The 17,137-nt window shown below is 40.1% G+C and overlaps 1 protein-coding gene across 1 annotated transcript; it reads right to left on the bottom strand.

Annotated features, from left to right (window-relative positions):
• Positions 1-98: 98 nt before the first annotated feature.
• On the bottom strand, positions 99-8,046 carry LOC111959396 (homeobox even-skipped homolog protein 2-like). Its single transcript, XM_023980911.2, has 3 exons — positions 7,219-8,046; positions 6,630-6,868; positions 99-2,011 (listed from the first exon to the last, which is right to left on the bottom strand). Exons 1-3 carry the CDS (start codon positions 7,598-7,600, stop codon positions 1,403-1,405), a joined length of 1,230 nt encoding a protein of 409 aa, XP_023836679.1. The 5' UTR covers positions 7,601-8,046; the 3' UTR covers positions 99-1,402.
• Between the last annotated feature and the right edge of the window lie 9,091 nt (positions 8,047-17,137).

Raw genomic sequence — 17,137 nt, 5'->3', positions numbered from 1 at the left:
CACTTTTATCATACCTCTTCAAACCTGTGATTTAAACAATAATATAGACATTTATTCATATATCTCAAACAAAGATAGGAAAACGTTTTGACGATTTTTTTAAATATTTATTTCCCAAGAACAAACATCATCAATAAATTACATGATTTACATAAAGATATTGCAAATTTTTTCTCAAGTTAAAATGTGTTTAATTCATACAGTTGGTAATATTTTAAATACAGAGATATAATATACAGATCCATTTATCTCAGAGACCCTGGGGACGGACATAGGGCAATGCACTAGTATTTCATTATTTCAATCCTTTAAACAGCTCTCACTTATCGTTTATCAGCCCTCGGAGGCCTTGTTTAAATGTAGTACAACATGTACTTTTACATGTATGGACTTCTAACATGTTTTTTGCATGACATAAGACTTATTTGGTTTGTAGTTGCCATAGAACCATGTTTACCTTACAATATAATAGTCAAAAATAATGGTGAAATAGGCGTGTATGATCTCCAGTGTATTCTGATTTAAATTGAATAAACATTCAACAAGTCACATAAATTATTTAAAATATATATATTTTTTTAAATAAGTTATGTGACTTGTTGAATGTTTATTCAATTTAAATCAGTATACACCGGAGATCATACACGCCTATATTATAGCACCTGACAGCGGGTCTCAGAACGAGGAGTGAAGGTACAGGATTGGCAATTTTCGCCATAATCCTCTATTCTTAACATCATTACTGACAAGTTCAAAGCGGTGCAAAATTCTATGCACCTTACTTGAAGATTAGGAATATCCCTTGAGCTGTACAGGTCATTATTCAGTAGTAGTTGTGGCACATATTTTAAATATGATTCTCACCATAACCTACACTAATAACGAATCTACACGTAACAATATTTCATAGAGAAAAGCAATGCCCAGCATTGATTTGATAAATGCAGAGAACAATAATAAAAAATAAAAAATTGCTTACTTTTACAGTGCCTTAAAATAATACCAAAATATAACTGGGAAATTTGAAAAGAAGATGGAATTGATGGAAAATATATTTGATATAAGTGGATACATCACGAGTAGCGTGGGCCTATCACTGAATTAGATAGTTATGTCTAGGTTTTAAGGCACAGGAATCCAGTTGTGAATTAAGAAAAATAAAGCTTCGTCACCAACGCACTAACAAAATAGTCCTTTAAATTACTGTCAATTTAGCACTTACCAATGTTAACACTTTTGGCTTCTTAAAAAAAAACAAAAAAACGAATTATGCTAATTGTTTTGAAATTACCTTTATTTGTCCCCCAAATATTGGAGTCGTAGATGTAGGCCTATGTATAAACTAATAGCAAAGCATAAAACAGAACCAACTGCACTTGATTTAGATCTTCCAGTGATGAAGTTATCTGTTTAGTGAAGATTCCTCTCTCTGATCTGGTAATGGAACCGAGGTTTTGCTCAGGACAGCTGCAGAATACGGAAAAAATCCACTTTCGGACCTCTGCCCGGATGCGGTGCAGGTGAAGTCAGTGTTGGTACTTCTGGAGCCTAGCGCGCTGGCCGCCTGGCTGCTGCGACAACTGAGGCACGAGCATAGCCCAGTGGCCGATGGTGCGCTGACCGCAGCTGCACATGCTGCTGCTGCCGCTGCTGCTGCCGCCGAGCTATTGAGGCCTGCGGGTGACTGATAAAGTCCTGGGTGCCTGAAGCCACAGAGAAGCTCTGGGCGTGAGTAAGGATGGGAGAGTGCACGGAAAGTATCGAGAGGGCGAATGGAGGTAGTGAAAGGTGACGATGCAACACCAGACGCAGCTGCGGCAGCGGCAGCTGCTGTGACACCAACATGCGGGTAATAGTGCAGAGGCATGTGGGAATGGAAAGGGTATGGTAGACTTCCGGTGGCTGCCGCGTGCGTCATCATGTAGGTGTAAAAGCTTGGATCTGCTGGATGGGGCCAAGACATCGCCAAACGTTGCCTCTTGTCCTTCATCCGCCTGTTCTGGAACCATACCTACAGACAGAGAATCATCATTCATGTTTACTTTAAGACCCTATTAAATCCAACCCGAATTGTGGCATTGAAGCATTACAAAATATCGGGTCGACTCGCATGCATTTTTCCAGTGTTCAGGACATGCGTGTGCCTATAACAATATTTACTGCGTGAACATTGCTAATGCAAGTTTGATACATCTAAGAGTTTAAAACGAATAGGCCAGTATACATGTATTTGTGAATAGTTATTTTTAGGGACCATTAAACAAATCAGCAAGTTGAAGAAATGTATTGACTTTTTTTTATAGTGACTTTTTTTCATGTATTCCTTTCAGATTCATTAATTAATTAATTACTTCATTTCAGATTCATTTCTGGAATAGATTCGAGTAGACCATTGTCTTGCTCACATTGTGAATTATACAAAACGGATTCGGTTATAGGTTTGCTCTCTGTGTGTGTGTGTTTGCTCTCTCTGTGCAGCCCAGCCTCACATTCAATTCGCGCATATATGTACAAAATGTATTTCAGCAGATTTCGTGCGTTTTTGTGCATTTTTGGGGTGGTTCAATTCGTTTGAAAATACACGAATTTCTGTGCTACTTAATTCGTGCGAAAATACACGAATTTCTGTGCTACTTAATTCGTGCGAAAAGACACGAATTTAACCAGTAGGCGACACACAAGCCGTTGCAACAACCATAGACGCGATCGCCTGTATTTATTTATTTTACGTTATGAATATATAGATATTTTGTCTTTTTTTAACCATTTAACCATAAGAGGTTATATATATATTGTCTTTATTTAATCCCTATTAAAACATTGTGGTTTTATGCCTATATGTACTGTTTTCGATTTTTCTGAACAGACTTTTCAGGATAGAATGAATGTAAGCAATGCATGATGGTTAATGGTGTTTTATTCGGTTGTAGTTCCATGTATTTCTTAAAAAATAAACGTGTAAACCATTTTTATTGAACAGAATGTAACGGAAAATACAATGGCAGCCTGTCCATCAATAACATTTGGGGAAACGTATGCAGTCATTGTAGTCTTACATTTWGTTGGCCAACCAAAATTACCAAAACGTTAACCCATAATAAGGCTAGGGTGGCTGAGTGTAAATACATGGCTCTGAGTGTAGCACCTTTTCACTAGAAACGTTCTTGTGTTCAAATTACCGTCAGTGCGAAATAGCTAGAAAGCTTTCGTATTYCCACTTGGCTGCACCTRCGGTTACGATAACGATAAATCAAGTGCAATACCTGCGTCGACCTGTGTCGAGCAGCAAAACACCGGAAAGCTTCTAGCCTACCGGAAAGTTACAAGAAGAACAAGAATAGTTACCTCATCCGGTCATGTGACACTCTGGATGCCCCCTAAAAGCAATTYCAACCGTTTTGAAAAATGACGCCTGGTAACCCCAAAAAAATACCAGGTGCAYGAAAAGTTTGGACTTAGAATATTTTTTGAAAACCTCCATAAATCACTCAGGCCATTGACTCGAGAAGAAAAAACATAAAATATTTTCCAGAAGAAAAAACAGAATATTTTTTGAAAACCTCCMTAAATCACTCAGGCCAGCACCCATTGATTTGGGGCGGTAGTATAGCGCTCCCAGAGCGGGTATGGAAGTCTGGATCCCCCCTAAAAGCATTTAAGGCTCTGTGTGTCTTTAAGCACCATACTTTTTCACTCCATCCTTGCTGTGTGTGTGTGTGAGAGAGCTTTTCTTTGACATCTGTTTAGCGAAATTACTGATTTACAGTTCATGAGGGTTGACCGATTCACACATTTAATGTTTTGGAAAGATCTGACTTTTTTAAACCTTCGAAACAGCACCTATGACCCCATTTTAAGGCACTTCCGGTTGGCACAGGAAGCTATAAGTAAATACATATCCTGATCGGGGTATGCTTTTACAGAATCCTGAGTTTTAAGTCTATACGTTAAGAACTGACTGATTTACACAGGGTTGAATGCACTATATATCATAAACTGCTGGTTGGGTATGGCAAAACACTTTTAGGGTGATTTTATCACTTCCGGTTGCTCCAGGAAGCTTAGAATCAACACAGGTAGACCTCATAGTGGCTTGATGGATTGTCATTGAAGACAGGTTCATAAGACATTCATAACCCACATAGGCTTCAGGTTGAATTTAGGGGTGCAGGCAATGTGTTCCTATGGGGTGAGATGTCATTGTAAACTGTTTGATGTAAACACCTTCTTTTAACTGTTAAGGGTTAATGCCACACGGTCAATGTTAGGCTTGCACAGAGACCTTAGGAACGTTCCTGAGGTCAAATTGTGCTTCTAACCTTAACGGTTCTCTCTCTATCTCCCAAAAGCAAAAAAATATGAAATTGAGGTCAAAGGGTCATTTGGGTCCTTCTTCTTGTCCCTGTCGCTGCACTCAGACCGAGCTAGCTACGGTCAAGCGGGGCATCTCGTTGAACTCGGCACGGCCTGGAGATAATGGCAATGCCATTGCAGGCTTTGTGTGTCTTTAAGCACCGTACTTTTTCACTCCATCCTTTTATCCCCTTTTCTTCGTGGTATCCAATCGCTAGTAATTACTATCTTGTCTCATCGCTACAACTCCCGTATGGGCTCAGGAGAGACGAAGGTCGAAAGCCACACGTCCTCCGAAGCACAACCCAACCAAGCCGCACTGCTTCTTAACACAGCGCSYCWCCAACCCGGAAGCCAGCCGCACCAATGTGTCGGAGGAAACACCGTGCACATGGCCCCCTTGGCTAGCGCGCACTGCCCCCGGCCCGCCACAGGAGTCGCTGGAGCGCGATGAGACAAGGATATCCCTACCGGCCAAACCCTCCCTAACCCGGACGACGCTAGGCCAACGGACCTCCCGGTCGCGGCCGGCTGCGGCAGAGCCTGGGCGCGAACCCAGAGACTCTGGTGGCGCAGCTAGCACTGCGATGCAGTGGCAGAGCTTCGAGACCCACTTAAAAAATGTTCGTCTGAACACACTGCAACTGGATCTGTAACTTTTTTTTTTTTAACTCCTTTTTGTGAACATGACCAATTTGTCAATGTACGATTTCTCTTAAATTACGATAGATAAATGGCTGGTTCTTTTTTTCCTGACACCGTATGCTTATGTACTTTGACGTGAAGCGGTCAAATTAGCACCCTACTTTACGTTTTTGACCTTTAATCCCAGAAAAATGGCCATAACTCAAAAAGCGTTGAGGCCTCGACGCCATCTTGTTCGGGGCCAACTGTCCATTACGTCTTCGAAATATTTTCCGTTTAGGAGAAAAGGCCACATGCATTTGCAATGTGCTTGTGCATTTGCAATATTATTTATTTTCCCTCTGGTGGGAATTTCCTAGACTGCGGAAAAATGACCAAAATGTGTTATTTTTATAAAACGGAAACCGAACGTCCGAGAGATTTAGTTTGATGACTTCCTGAAAGATCTCTCCCCCGCGCACGGCCCGACGCCGTCCGCAAATTTTAGAAACGTTGCAGGACGTCTAGTAAGGGACCTTACATTTGCAATGTGGCGTTTCTCACTAACCATATGGCGAGTGCTAAAATGTTCCCTTAAGGTATGGAAAGGCCTTGGAAAGGCCATAAGTGTAAGCCAACATAATTCATTATTTTACATTAACATGTAATACATGCATTATGAAGAAAATGGTGTAATTTAGGCTCCACGAAATATGAAATGGGTTATGAAGAAAATCGTGTATGGTTGCCTACATGACAAAAAGGCGTTCTGATTACAAGTGCACCAGTATCCAAAGTATTAAGCGAAATCAAGCACAGAAAACAGCATTGGCATTAATAAAACAATATTTCCCACGAATTAAGTCGCAGGTAAATGTGCGTCTTTTCTCAAAATTTCTGTTCAGCAAGTCTAAAACAGTACATATAGGCATACAACGACACATTTTAAAACATGGTTAAACAAAGACAACATTTCTGTATATTCATGACGTTGAATTAGCCATTAAGAAGAACAAAAATGAAATACAAATTATCGCGTCTACATGGTTGTTGCAACGGCTTGTGTGTCACCTACTGGTTAAATTTGTGTCTTTTCGCACGAATTAAGTAGCACAGAAATTCGTGTATTTTCAAACGAATTGAACCACCCCAAAACACCCCAAAAATGCACAAAAACGCACGAAATCTGCTGAAATACATTTTGTACATATATGCGCGAATTGAATGTGAGACTGTGTTGCTCTGTGTGTGTTTGTGTGTGTGCGTGTGTGTTCCGATGTATGCATGTTGACCAGCGTGTGTTTTAGTGGAGTGTGTAATATAATTGTAGCATATACATTCCTAACTATTTGTGATGTAACCTACATTATTATGTCATGTATTTAAAAAAAATAATTAAAGATTGAACCTTTATTTAACTATGCAAGTCAGTTAAGAACAAATTCTTATTTTACAATGACGGCCAACCCCTAACCCGGACGACGCTGGGATAATTGTGCGCCGCCTTATGGTACTCCCAATCACGGCAGGTTGTGATACAGCCTGGAATCAAACCAGGGTCTGTAGTGACGCCTCTAGCACTGGGATGCAGTGCCTTAGACCGCTGCACCACTCGTGAGCCCCTGTATGCATATAACAGAACAGAGGCCTACCTTTATTGTAGTTTCAGGTAGATTGAGTGATGCGGCAAGTTCACATCTTCTTGGTCTTGAGACATAATTTTCCCTGTAAAACTCTTTCTCCAGTCTTCCTATTTGTTCTCTGGTGAATGCAGTCCGGTACCTTCTCACCTGATCCGCATTTGACATGTTTGAACACATTCCATTCCCGTTAAAATTGGAAAGGAAGGATGAATTTGTGTTGGAGCCTCCAGTATTATTGTCAGAAAAACCTTTAGGAAAGAAATATGCAATTATTATTCGATAATCTCATCTAAGCTTTATAGGCAATGTTGTTTTGTATATCGGCTATTATATATTCTTATGATATCACATGAGATGATATCTATACGCTAAATAATACATCATTTTTGTAGCAATAGCTGTGAAATATTTGAAAATGAAAGACACATTTATTCTTTATTACTTATTATTTTTAGGCCTATTATTATTATTTATAATAGTGTTATATTATTATAATATTGGTATTGTTATCCATTATCCGTTTTAAGATATCAAATACATGTATTTATCTTTCATGATTTATTTCGATCATTACATTTGAGGTCCAAGTGAATATTACCTTTGCTGTTGTTTTCCTTGTGTTGGCTCGGCGAACGATACGATGGGCATCCCACCTCCACATCACTGTTCATGTCTGAGTCTTGAGAAACTTCAGGGTATAAGTGGATTTTTTTTCTGCTTTCTGACAATGAAATCTCCGCTGAGGAGTTTTTCTCGCTGTTGTGGTGGGCACCGAAAAGTCTGTCCGTCTCGAACTTGCCTTTGGTTGGAATATCCCCGAGACTTCCATGAAGCGAGGCGGAAGTCATTTTCGGGTTTAGTCGATCACCGTGCTGAGCATTTTCGAGGGCCTCCAACACGGGATTTCCAGCCGAGTCTGACAGGTTTGAGAGCCTTTTGCCAGACACGGGACTGTGTAGACCTCTCTCCATCAGAATCATCTATTTTCTTCTTCTCTCCATCATTAAGCCTTGTAGGAAAAAAAACTATTTCCGGGGCTGGTGCTCCGATGAGTTGTGGCGGAGTTCATCCGCATTCAGATCAGCAAACTGTCTCTAAATAATAGAACACCTTTTTTTATGAGAGAGAGACGTACAAATAAATAGAATGCCAATGCGAGCAACGAATGACCGTTCAAAATGACCCGTGAATCATTTTTAGGCCAAAATGTAAAGGTACGCGTGAAGCTGCTCGAATGATCATATATTGTAACAGGTTTATAAGCAAATAAATACGAGATGGCGTTCATTTGATGATGGATGCGGCCTGCGGTCAGACGAATGTATATACACGTGGAGCGGAAGAGAAGTGAGGAGTGGAGTGAGTGTGTGTTCCTGGACTGATCCGAGTCTGCTTTAGATTGCCCGTGGGTTTGGCCTCGCCTGAAATTGACAGCCTGATTAATAAAATGTGCGCCGCAACATCTCCCTCTTCTTTTGGGAATATCATTATGCTTTGATTCTCTGTTGTTTCTCCTTTCTCTTCTCTCTGCCCCTCAGTCTCCATCGATCATTTCCATCGAGGCATTTATGAATGATACATTATTACTGAAATAGTTATTTTGTGAGATCCATTTAACAGCATTTAAACAGCATTTAACAGCATTTAAATGCGAGTTATGATTGTGAATATAACTGTTTCACTTTTTATGACCATTTGAAGTTGTCTTTTGCGTTTTTGTCATGTTTGTGTTCTACACTGCACACATGTAAAAACACATTTTGAGAGCTTTATTATATTATATCTATAATTTAAACAATGTATGTCAGATCCAGTATGGTGTAACCAATGCCACAAGTGACACTGGCAGTTTCGGTTATTATTAGTAGCCTATTGTCTCCATTACTTCTCGAACAATACTGTGATTTAGAATGAATTACAATGAATAAGAAATTGGACCTAACGAAGACAAATTTCTTCTGTTTTTTTGTAATTTTCAAGCCTGGAATAATTATGTTTTATTGAGCTCAATCAAAACTCCTCCTCGTGAAATATGACCTGTTTTTACACAGGTTTGGAGTTGTATTATAATCAGACCTGTATTGTATATGATTTGGTGACGTGCATATTTTAGAACTATACTACCTGTATCTCAAAATGTATAGGTTACACAGGTTACTACCGGTATCTCAAAATATATAGGTTACACAGGTTACTACCGGTATTTTAAAATATATAGGTTACACAGGTTACTACCGGTATCTCAAAATGTATAGGTTACACAGGTTACTACCGGTATCTCAAAATGTATAGGTTACACAGGTTACTACCGGTATCTCAAAATATATAGGTTACACAGGTTGCAATCACATTGTTTTTTCTGTTATCAAGTATTGTGGTATTAATATTGTGATGAGTTAGTAGCATGTCTCCCGATGTGTTGCTTCTAGATCTTTAAGGCAACATGAACTATAAGGTATATTGTAATATTGTTTGGAACAGAATACATCCAGGTAATGCTCTGTCTCCTAAATGGTGTCAGATTCAGAGGGAGAATGGCTCCTAACGGTAAGGTTAACGGTGAATGCATCATATATTCGGTGGCGGAATGGAACAAAGCGGGGAGGAACGTCGTGTATGCATCCTTTGGCGCCCCCCAGAGTTTCCCTGGATTATCACAATGCCTGAGCGTTTGAGGTGTTCCATTTTCTGTGGGTAGGAAGGCCATCCTGTGATGAACAAGATAATATCTACAGTTGAAGTCGGAAGAATACATACACTTTAGCCAAATACAAAAAAAAACTTAGTTTTTCACAATTCCTGACATTTAATCCTAGTAAAAATTCCCTGTCTTAGGTCTGTTCGAATCCCCACTTTATTTTAAGAATGTGAAATGTCAGAATAATAGTAGAGAGAATGATTTATTTCAGCTTTTATTTCTTTCATCACATTCCCAGTGGGTCAGAAGTGTACATACACTCAATTAGTATTTGGTAGCATTGCATTTAAATTGTTTAATTTCTGTCAAATGTTTCAGGTAGGCTTCCACAAGTTTCCCACAATGAGTTGGGTGGATTTTCCTCCTGACAGAGCTGGTGTAACTGAGTCAGGTTTGTAGGCCTCCTTGCTCGCACATGCTTTTTCAGTTCCGCCCACACATTTTCTATGGGATTGAGGTCAGGGCTTTGTGATGGCCTCTCCAATACCTTGACTTTGTTGTCCTTAAGCCATTTTGCCACAACTTTGGAAGTATGCTTGGGGTCATTGTCCATTTGGAAGACCCATTTGCGACCAAGCTTTAACTTCCTGACTGATGTCTTGAGATGTTGCTTCAATATGTTCACATAATTTTCCTCTCATCATGATGCCATCTATTTTGTGAAGTGCACATAATGATGGTCATTATGGCCAAACAGTTCTGTTTTTGTTTCATCATACCAAAGGACATTTCTCCAAAAAGTACGATCTTTGTCCCCATGTGCAGTTTCAAACCATAGTCTGGCTTTTTTTATGGTGGTTTTGGAGCAGTGGCTTCTTCCTTGCTGAGTGGCCTTTCAGATTATGTCGATATAGGACTCGTTTTACTGTGGATATAGATACATTTGTACCTGTTTCTTCCAGCATCTTCACAAGGTCCTTTGCTGTTGTTCTGGGATTGAATTGCACTTTTTTCACCAAAGTACGTTAATCTCTAAGAGACAGAACACGTCTCCTTCCTGAGCGGTATGACGGCTGCGTGGTCCCATGGTGTTTATACTTGCGTACTATTGTTTGTACAGATGAATATGGTACCTTCAGGCTTTTGGAAATTGCTCCCAAGGATGAACCAGACTTGTGGAGGTCTGCAATTTTTATCTGAGGTCTTGGCTGATTTCTTTTGATTTTCCCATGATGTCAATCAGAGGCACTGGGTTTGAAGGTAGGCCTTGAAATACATCCACAGTTTCACCTCCAATTGACTCAAATGATATCAATTCACCTATCAGAAGCTTCTGAAGCCATGACATAATTTTAAGGAATTTTCCAAGCTGTTTAAAGGCACAGTCAACTTAGTGTTTGTAAACTTCTGACCCACTGAAATTGTGATACAGTGAATTATAAGTGAAATAATCTGTCTGTAAACAATTGTTGGAAAAATTACTTGTGTCATGCACAAAGTAGATGTCCTAACCAACTTGCTAAAACAACAGTGTGTTAACAAGAAATTTGTGGACTGGTTGAAAAACGAGTTTTAATGACTCCAACCTAAGTGTATGTAAACTTCCGACTTCAACTGTACGTATGGTCACTGTGGGGACAATGTCATCAATGCACTTATTAATTAAGCCAGTGACTGAGGTGGTATACTCCTCAATGCCATTGGATGAATCCTGGAACATATTCCAGTCTGTGCTAGCAAAACAGTCCTGTAGCTTAGCATCTGCGTCATCTGACCACTTCCTTATTGAGTGAGTCGCTGGTACTTCCTGCTTTTGTTTTTTCTTGTAAACAGGAATCAGGAGGATAGAATTATGGTCAGATTTGCCAAATGGAGGGCGAGGGAAAGCTTTGTACGCGTCTCTGTGTGTGGAGTAAAGATGGCCTAGAGTTTTTTTCCCCTCTGGTTGCACATTTAACATGCTGATAGAAATTAGGTAAAGCGGATATACGTTTCCCTGCATTAAAGTCATCGGCAACGCCTCTGGATGAGCATTTTCTTGTTTGCTTATGGCCTTATACAGCTCGTTGAGTGTCGTCTTAGTGCCGGCAACAGAAGCTCTTTTCGGTCATAAGAGACTGTGGCAGAAACATTATGTACAAAGTAAGTTACAAATGCTGTGAAAAAACCCACACAATAGCAGCCATCTCTTCCGGCACCATCTCTATCATGCGTGGGAATACTTTGGAAATGTAAAATCACTTGGAGCTGATTTTCCTAGTGTTTTTACAAAGTGGAATGGGAATTACTGCATTCGTTAACATTTCTTAGGGGATGTCTTGAGAATATATTGTTTGGCCATTTGTCATAGACACTTGCTAAAACACTTTAATGAGCAAGCAAGCCTTCCTTCATGACCTGGCCTCTGTAAATTGGTATAGAATCAGCTTGGTCCCCTCTTTCGAAGACGCTTGGACCTTCTTTTTTGATATTTTCAGTGGTATTGTTAACAAATTGAGAAAAAGAAACCGGTTCAGCCTCTGGTTAAACTGTTATGTTGCAGAGTTACTCTACCTCAAGAATTCCATTTGGCAAATCGCTCTGCAGAAGCATACGAAGTGCACTCAGGCTATCCGGAAGGCCTGAGTTAGTTACTTTAAGGAGAAGTTCTGTCTCTGTGGGTCTAACCCCAAGAAGTTCTGGAAAACGGTTAAAGACCTGGGGAATAAACCCTCCTCCTCACAGTGGCCCATGTCCCCTGATGATGTGGTTGTTACTGACAAGGAGCACGTGGCTGAGCTCTTTAACCACCACTTCATTAAGTCAGGATTCCCATTTGATTCTGCCATGCTCGATCCTAGGTCCCATGCTCTTCTCAATTTACATCAACAACATAGCTCATACAGTAGGAAGCTCTCATCCATTTATATGCAGATGATACAGTCTTATACTCAGCTGGCACCTCCTGATTTTGTGTTAAACACTACAACAAAGCTTTCTTATTGTCGAACAAGCTTTCTCTGCCCTTAACATTGTTCTGAACACCTCCAAAACAAAGGTCATGTGGTTTGGTAAGAAGAATGCCCCTTCTCCCCACCGGTGTGATTACTACCTCTGAGGGTTTAGAAATTGAGGTAGTCACCTCATACAGACGTAATTTATAGATCGGCAGGTAAGGGTGCTCTCGAGCGGCTAGATGTACTTTACCATTCGGCCATCAGATTTGCCACCAATGCTCCTCTGTAAACTGGCCATCTCTGTATACCCATTGCAAGTGCAGCCCTCATCCTCCACATACAACACCTGTTCTGCTAGTCACATGCTGTTAAAGGTCCCCAAAGCACACACATCCCTGGGTCGCTCCTCTTTTCAGAGCCTAGCTTCTGGAACGAGCTGCAAAAAACACACAAACTGGACCGTTTTATCTCAATCTCTTCATTCAAAGACTCAATCATGGACACTCTTAGTGACAGTTGTGGCTGCTTCGCGTGACGTATTGTTGTCTCTACCTTCTTGCTCTTTGTGCTGTTGTCTGTGCCCAATAATGTTTGTACCATGTTTTGTGCTGCGATCATGTTGTGCTGCTGTCATGTTGTGTTGCTACCATGTTGTTATCGTGTTGTGTTGCTACCATGCTGTGTTGTCATGTGTTGCTGCCATGCTATGTTGTTGTCTTAAGTCTCTCTTTATGTAGTGTTGTGGTGTCTCTCTTGTCGTGATGTGTGTTTTGTCCTATATTTGTATTTTATATTTCATTTTTAATCCCAGACCCCATCCCGCAGGAGGCCTTTTGCCTTCTGGTAGGCCGTCATTGTAAATAAGAATTTGTTCTTATCTGACTTGCCTAGTTAAATAAAGGTTAAATAATAGTTTGCCAGTGGTTGAATGAGGAATTGGAAAGCACTGGGAAAATGTTGTCCTCGGTTGCAACAGTAACCAAGTGGGGCGGGGCTTAGGGAAGTGTCAATTTGTATTGTGACGTCACAAATGGATGTTACATACATTGTCACAATTATGATGTCACAATGGGATATTAGCATGAAAATTTTAATTATTTGGGAAATTGGCTCCTTGTGATGCATGTATAGACTAGTATGTCAACTGATATATAAGCTAGCTGTCATTTTGTGAGTAAACAAAACATGTAGGTGTTTTCCCCTTATGATGCATGAATAGACTATTATGTCACGTGATATAGGTTACTATAGCTGTCGTTTATCAGTAAAACTAGTCAACTTTTGTAGGCTATTCCCAAAAAGGGCCAACAATACTTAAATATAAAACGTATGTATTTATGAAATACATGAAACAAATAGTATCATTATTGGTTGATTCGTATTATGTAGTGTTTGAATTCATATTTATATCTAAATAAATAGGCATACTCTGTGTCAGATTAATTGTAGATGGTTTAAATTAGCCATGATACTTAGGTTCTATCATTGGAACAGTTCAGTGTTATTTTATATCTATTTCATTTTAGAATCATTTAGTTCACTTTAATTAAGAACCTATGCCCAACGCTCTTCATCGAGTCTAATTGTTGCACTTGTGACTCACTGATGAGGTCTTTAACGTAAGTGTGCCAAAGGTGGACCCGTTCCGCTGTCTCACTTCCCTCAGGTTTTACAACAGTGTGCAGTCTGTCAACAACCTTTTTAAGACACTCGTTTGAGTAGAAGTCAAAGACAAAACAGCAGGTTGTAGAGCAAAAATCGGGGAATAAGGTGCTATTTTGGATAACTTAGTGTTGACATGAACAAGGGACTGATGAAACCTGATATGTATTTATACATTTTATATTCTTGTCGATTGTGAATTTAGCATTATATTAATCATTTTTCTGGTTTTGTTTTTCGACATCTCAAATTGTACTCGTTAGGAAGTAATTTAAGCCCACAGGTGTAGGACTTGCTTTGGACTGTGATGGATATTCAGCTACTCAGCTACTGTAGTCTCCACAATTGATGAATCCCTTCTCAATGTAAACTGATAGAGCCATCTAGTGATAACTTAATACCATTGCAGGCTGCCATCAGGCTGCCACCCTTTTAGACAATAGATTTGTGCTAGAAGGTTTACTCTATTCATTAGTTTCAACAGAATCTTCAAATGCAAGTATTATGCCCCAAACTGTACTCACAGCGAAAGGTTACACTCGCTGTACACCGACTGATTCGACCTTAGGAATTCAACTAGTTATGAACGTATAAGAACGTCTATTCTGTGTGTGCCACTGTTATGGCCGTTAAAAAAATAGGAACTATAAAGGAAATGTACAGTGCCTTCGGAATATATTCAGACCCCTTGACTTTGTCCACATTTTGTTATGTTACAGCCTTATTCTAAAATGGATTACATAAATTAAAATCCTAAGCAATCTACATACAGCACCCCATAACGACAAAGCAAAAACAGGTTGTTAGAAATGTTTTCAAATTTATATTAAAAAAATTCAATTGATTGGACATGATTTGGAGACGGCACGCACCTGTCTATATAAGGTCCCAAAGTTGACAGTGCATGTCAGAGCAAAAACCAAGCCATGAGGTCGAAGGAATTGTCCGTAGAGTGCTGAGACAGGATTCTGTAGAGGCACAGATTTGGAAAAGGGTACCAAGAAATGTCTGCAGCATTGAATTTCCCCAAGAAACAAGACTCTTCCTAGAGCTGGCTGCCCGGCCAAACTGAGCAATGGGGGGAGAAGGGCCTTGGTCAGGGAGGTGACTCATCTCTAGAGTTCCTCTGTGGAGATGGGAGAACCTTCCAGAAGGTCAAACATCTCTGCAGCACTCCAACAATCAGGCCTTTACGGTAGAGTGTCCAGACGGAAGCCACTCCTCAATAAAAGGCACATGACAGCCCGCTTGGAGTTTGCCAAAAGGCACCTAAAGACTCTCAGACCATGAGAAACAAGATTCTCTGGTCTGATGAAACCAAAATTGAACTCTTTGGCCTGAATGCCAAGTGTCACGTCTGGAGGAAACCTGGCCCCATCCCTATGGTGAAGCATGGTGGTGGCGGCATCATGCTGTGGGGATGTTCTTCAGTAGCAGGGACTGGGAGACTAGTTAGGATCAAGGGAAAGATGAACGGAGCAAAGTACAGAGAAATCCTCGATGAAAACCTGCTCCAGAGCACTCAGGACCTCAGACTGGGGAGAAGGTTCACCTTCCAACAGGACAATGACCCTAAGCACACAGCCAAGACAACACAGGAGTGGCTTCGGGACAAGTCCCAGAATGTCCTAGAGTGGCCAGAGCCCGGATTTGAATCCGATCAAGCATCTCTGGAGAGACCTGAAAATAGCTGTGCAGCGACGCTCCCCATCCAACCTGACAGAGCTTGAGAGGATCGGCAGAGAAAAATGGGAGACACTGCCCAAATACAGGTGAGCAAAGCTTGTAGGATCATCATACCCAAGAAGACTCGAGGCTGTAATCGCTGCCAAAGGTGCTTCAACAAAGTACTGAGTAAAGGGTCTGAATACTTATGTAAATGTGATTTATTTCCATTTTTTTACTTTATACATTTGCAAACATTTCTAAAAAACAGTTTTTGCTTCGTGATTATGGGGTGCTGTATGTAGATTGATGGGGGGGGGGGGGGGGGGGGGGGGGGGGGGGGGGGGGGGGGGGCACAATTTAATCTTTTAGATTAAGGCTGTAATTGTAACAAAATGTGTAAAACGTCAAGGGGTCTGAATAGTTTCCGAATTCACTGTAGCTTTCATCAGTTTTGATTTGATTTGATTTGAGGAACACAACTTTTTATTGACAACAGGCCTTTATTTTTGGGGGGGGGGGGCTATTATATCGTTAAGTACAGACAGCAAAGTTCAAGTGCGATAGTGTTTCCATTTCGTGCTATTTTGAAGTTGAACCTTTATTTATCTAAGTCAGATAAGAACAAAATCTTATTTTACAATGACGGCCTACCAAAAGACAAAAAGCCTCCTGCGGGGACGGGGGCTGGGATTAAAAATACAAAATAAAATATATAAATATAGGACAAAACACACATCACGACAAGAGAGACAACACAACACTACGTAAAGAGCGACCTAAGACAGCAACGTAGCAAGGCAGCAACACATGACAACACAGCATGGTAGCAACACAAGATGACAACAGCACAAAACATGGTACAAACATTATTGGGCACAGACAACAAACAGCACAAAGGGCAAGAAGGTAGAGACAACAATACATCACGCAAAGCAGCCTCAATTGTCTGTTTTTATTGTAGTTGACTATTTAGTATTTGGCGTAACCTTGAGCAGAGTAAACCCTCACAGGAGATCCTACTGAAATTTCATATGGCCTAAATTCTATTCTATGACTTTGAACAATGTTTGGATTATTGATTCTATAGTGACATCGATGCCAATGGATGTATAAGGCTTGAATAATAGTTTAAAATATTTTTTTCTAGGACTAAAATATTTGAATAGTGGTAGACTCCTATTCCAATCAAATGCTAGCACAGTGGTTTGTGTATTCCCAACGGAGAAAAAAAAGATCCCAAAAGCCACTTGAAAAATATTGTTAATGGTAAAAATGTGTATATGTGACGCAACGCAACATGCATTCATTGTTTTTAACACGAAGTTAAAAAGATGTTGGTTCCTATTTGCTATATCATGGAATTATTTTGAATATACCATTGAGACTTTTCTCATTACAATTGCATAACTAGTTTCATATAAATATTTTAAGAATTACTAATTCAGTTCAGGATGTATTTTTACCCGTGCAAATGAATAGGCTGTTTCAGTAGTTGGTTGCAGTTCAGATAGGTTCAGCCGTGAGAAAGTCTTGGCGAAGTTGGCAACGAAAACGTTATAGGCTAAGTTAACCTGTATATATTCAGTTAAATAAAAGCTGTCAGTGATGAATAA

The sequence above is a fragment of the Salvelinus sp. IW2-2015 genome, linkage group LG36 (genome assembly GCF_002910315.2).
Source record: "Salvelinus sp. IW2-2015 linkage group LG36, ASM291031v2, whole genome shotgun sequence".
Taxonomy (NCBI): Eukaryota; Metazoa; Chordata; class Actinopteri; order Salmoniformes; family Salmonidae; genus Salvelinus; species Salvelinus sp. IW2-2015.
Note: the sequence above shows the minus strand (reverse complement) of the source record. Positions and strands in the feature narration are given on the sequence as shown.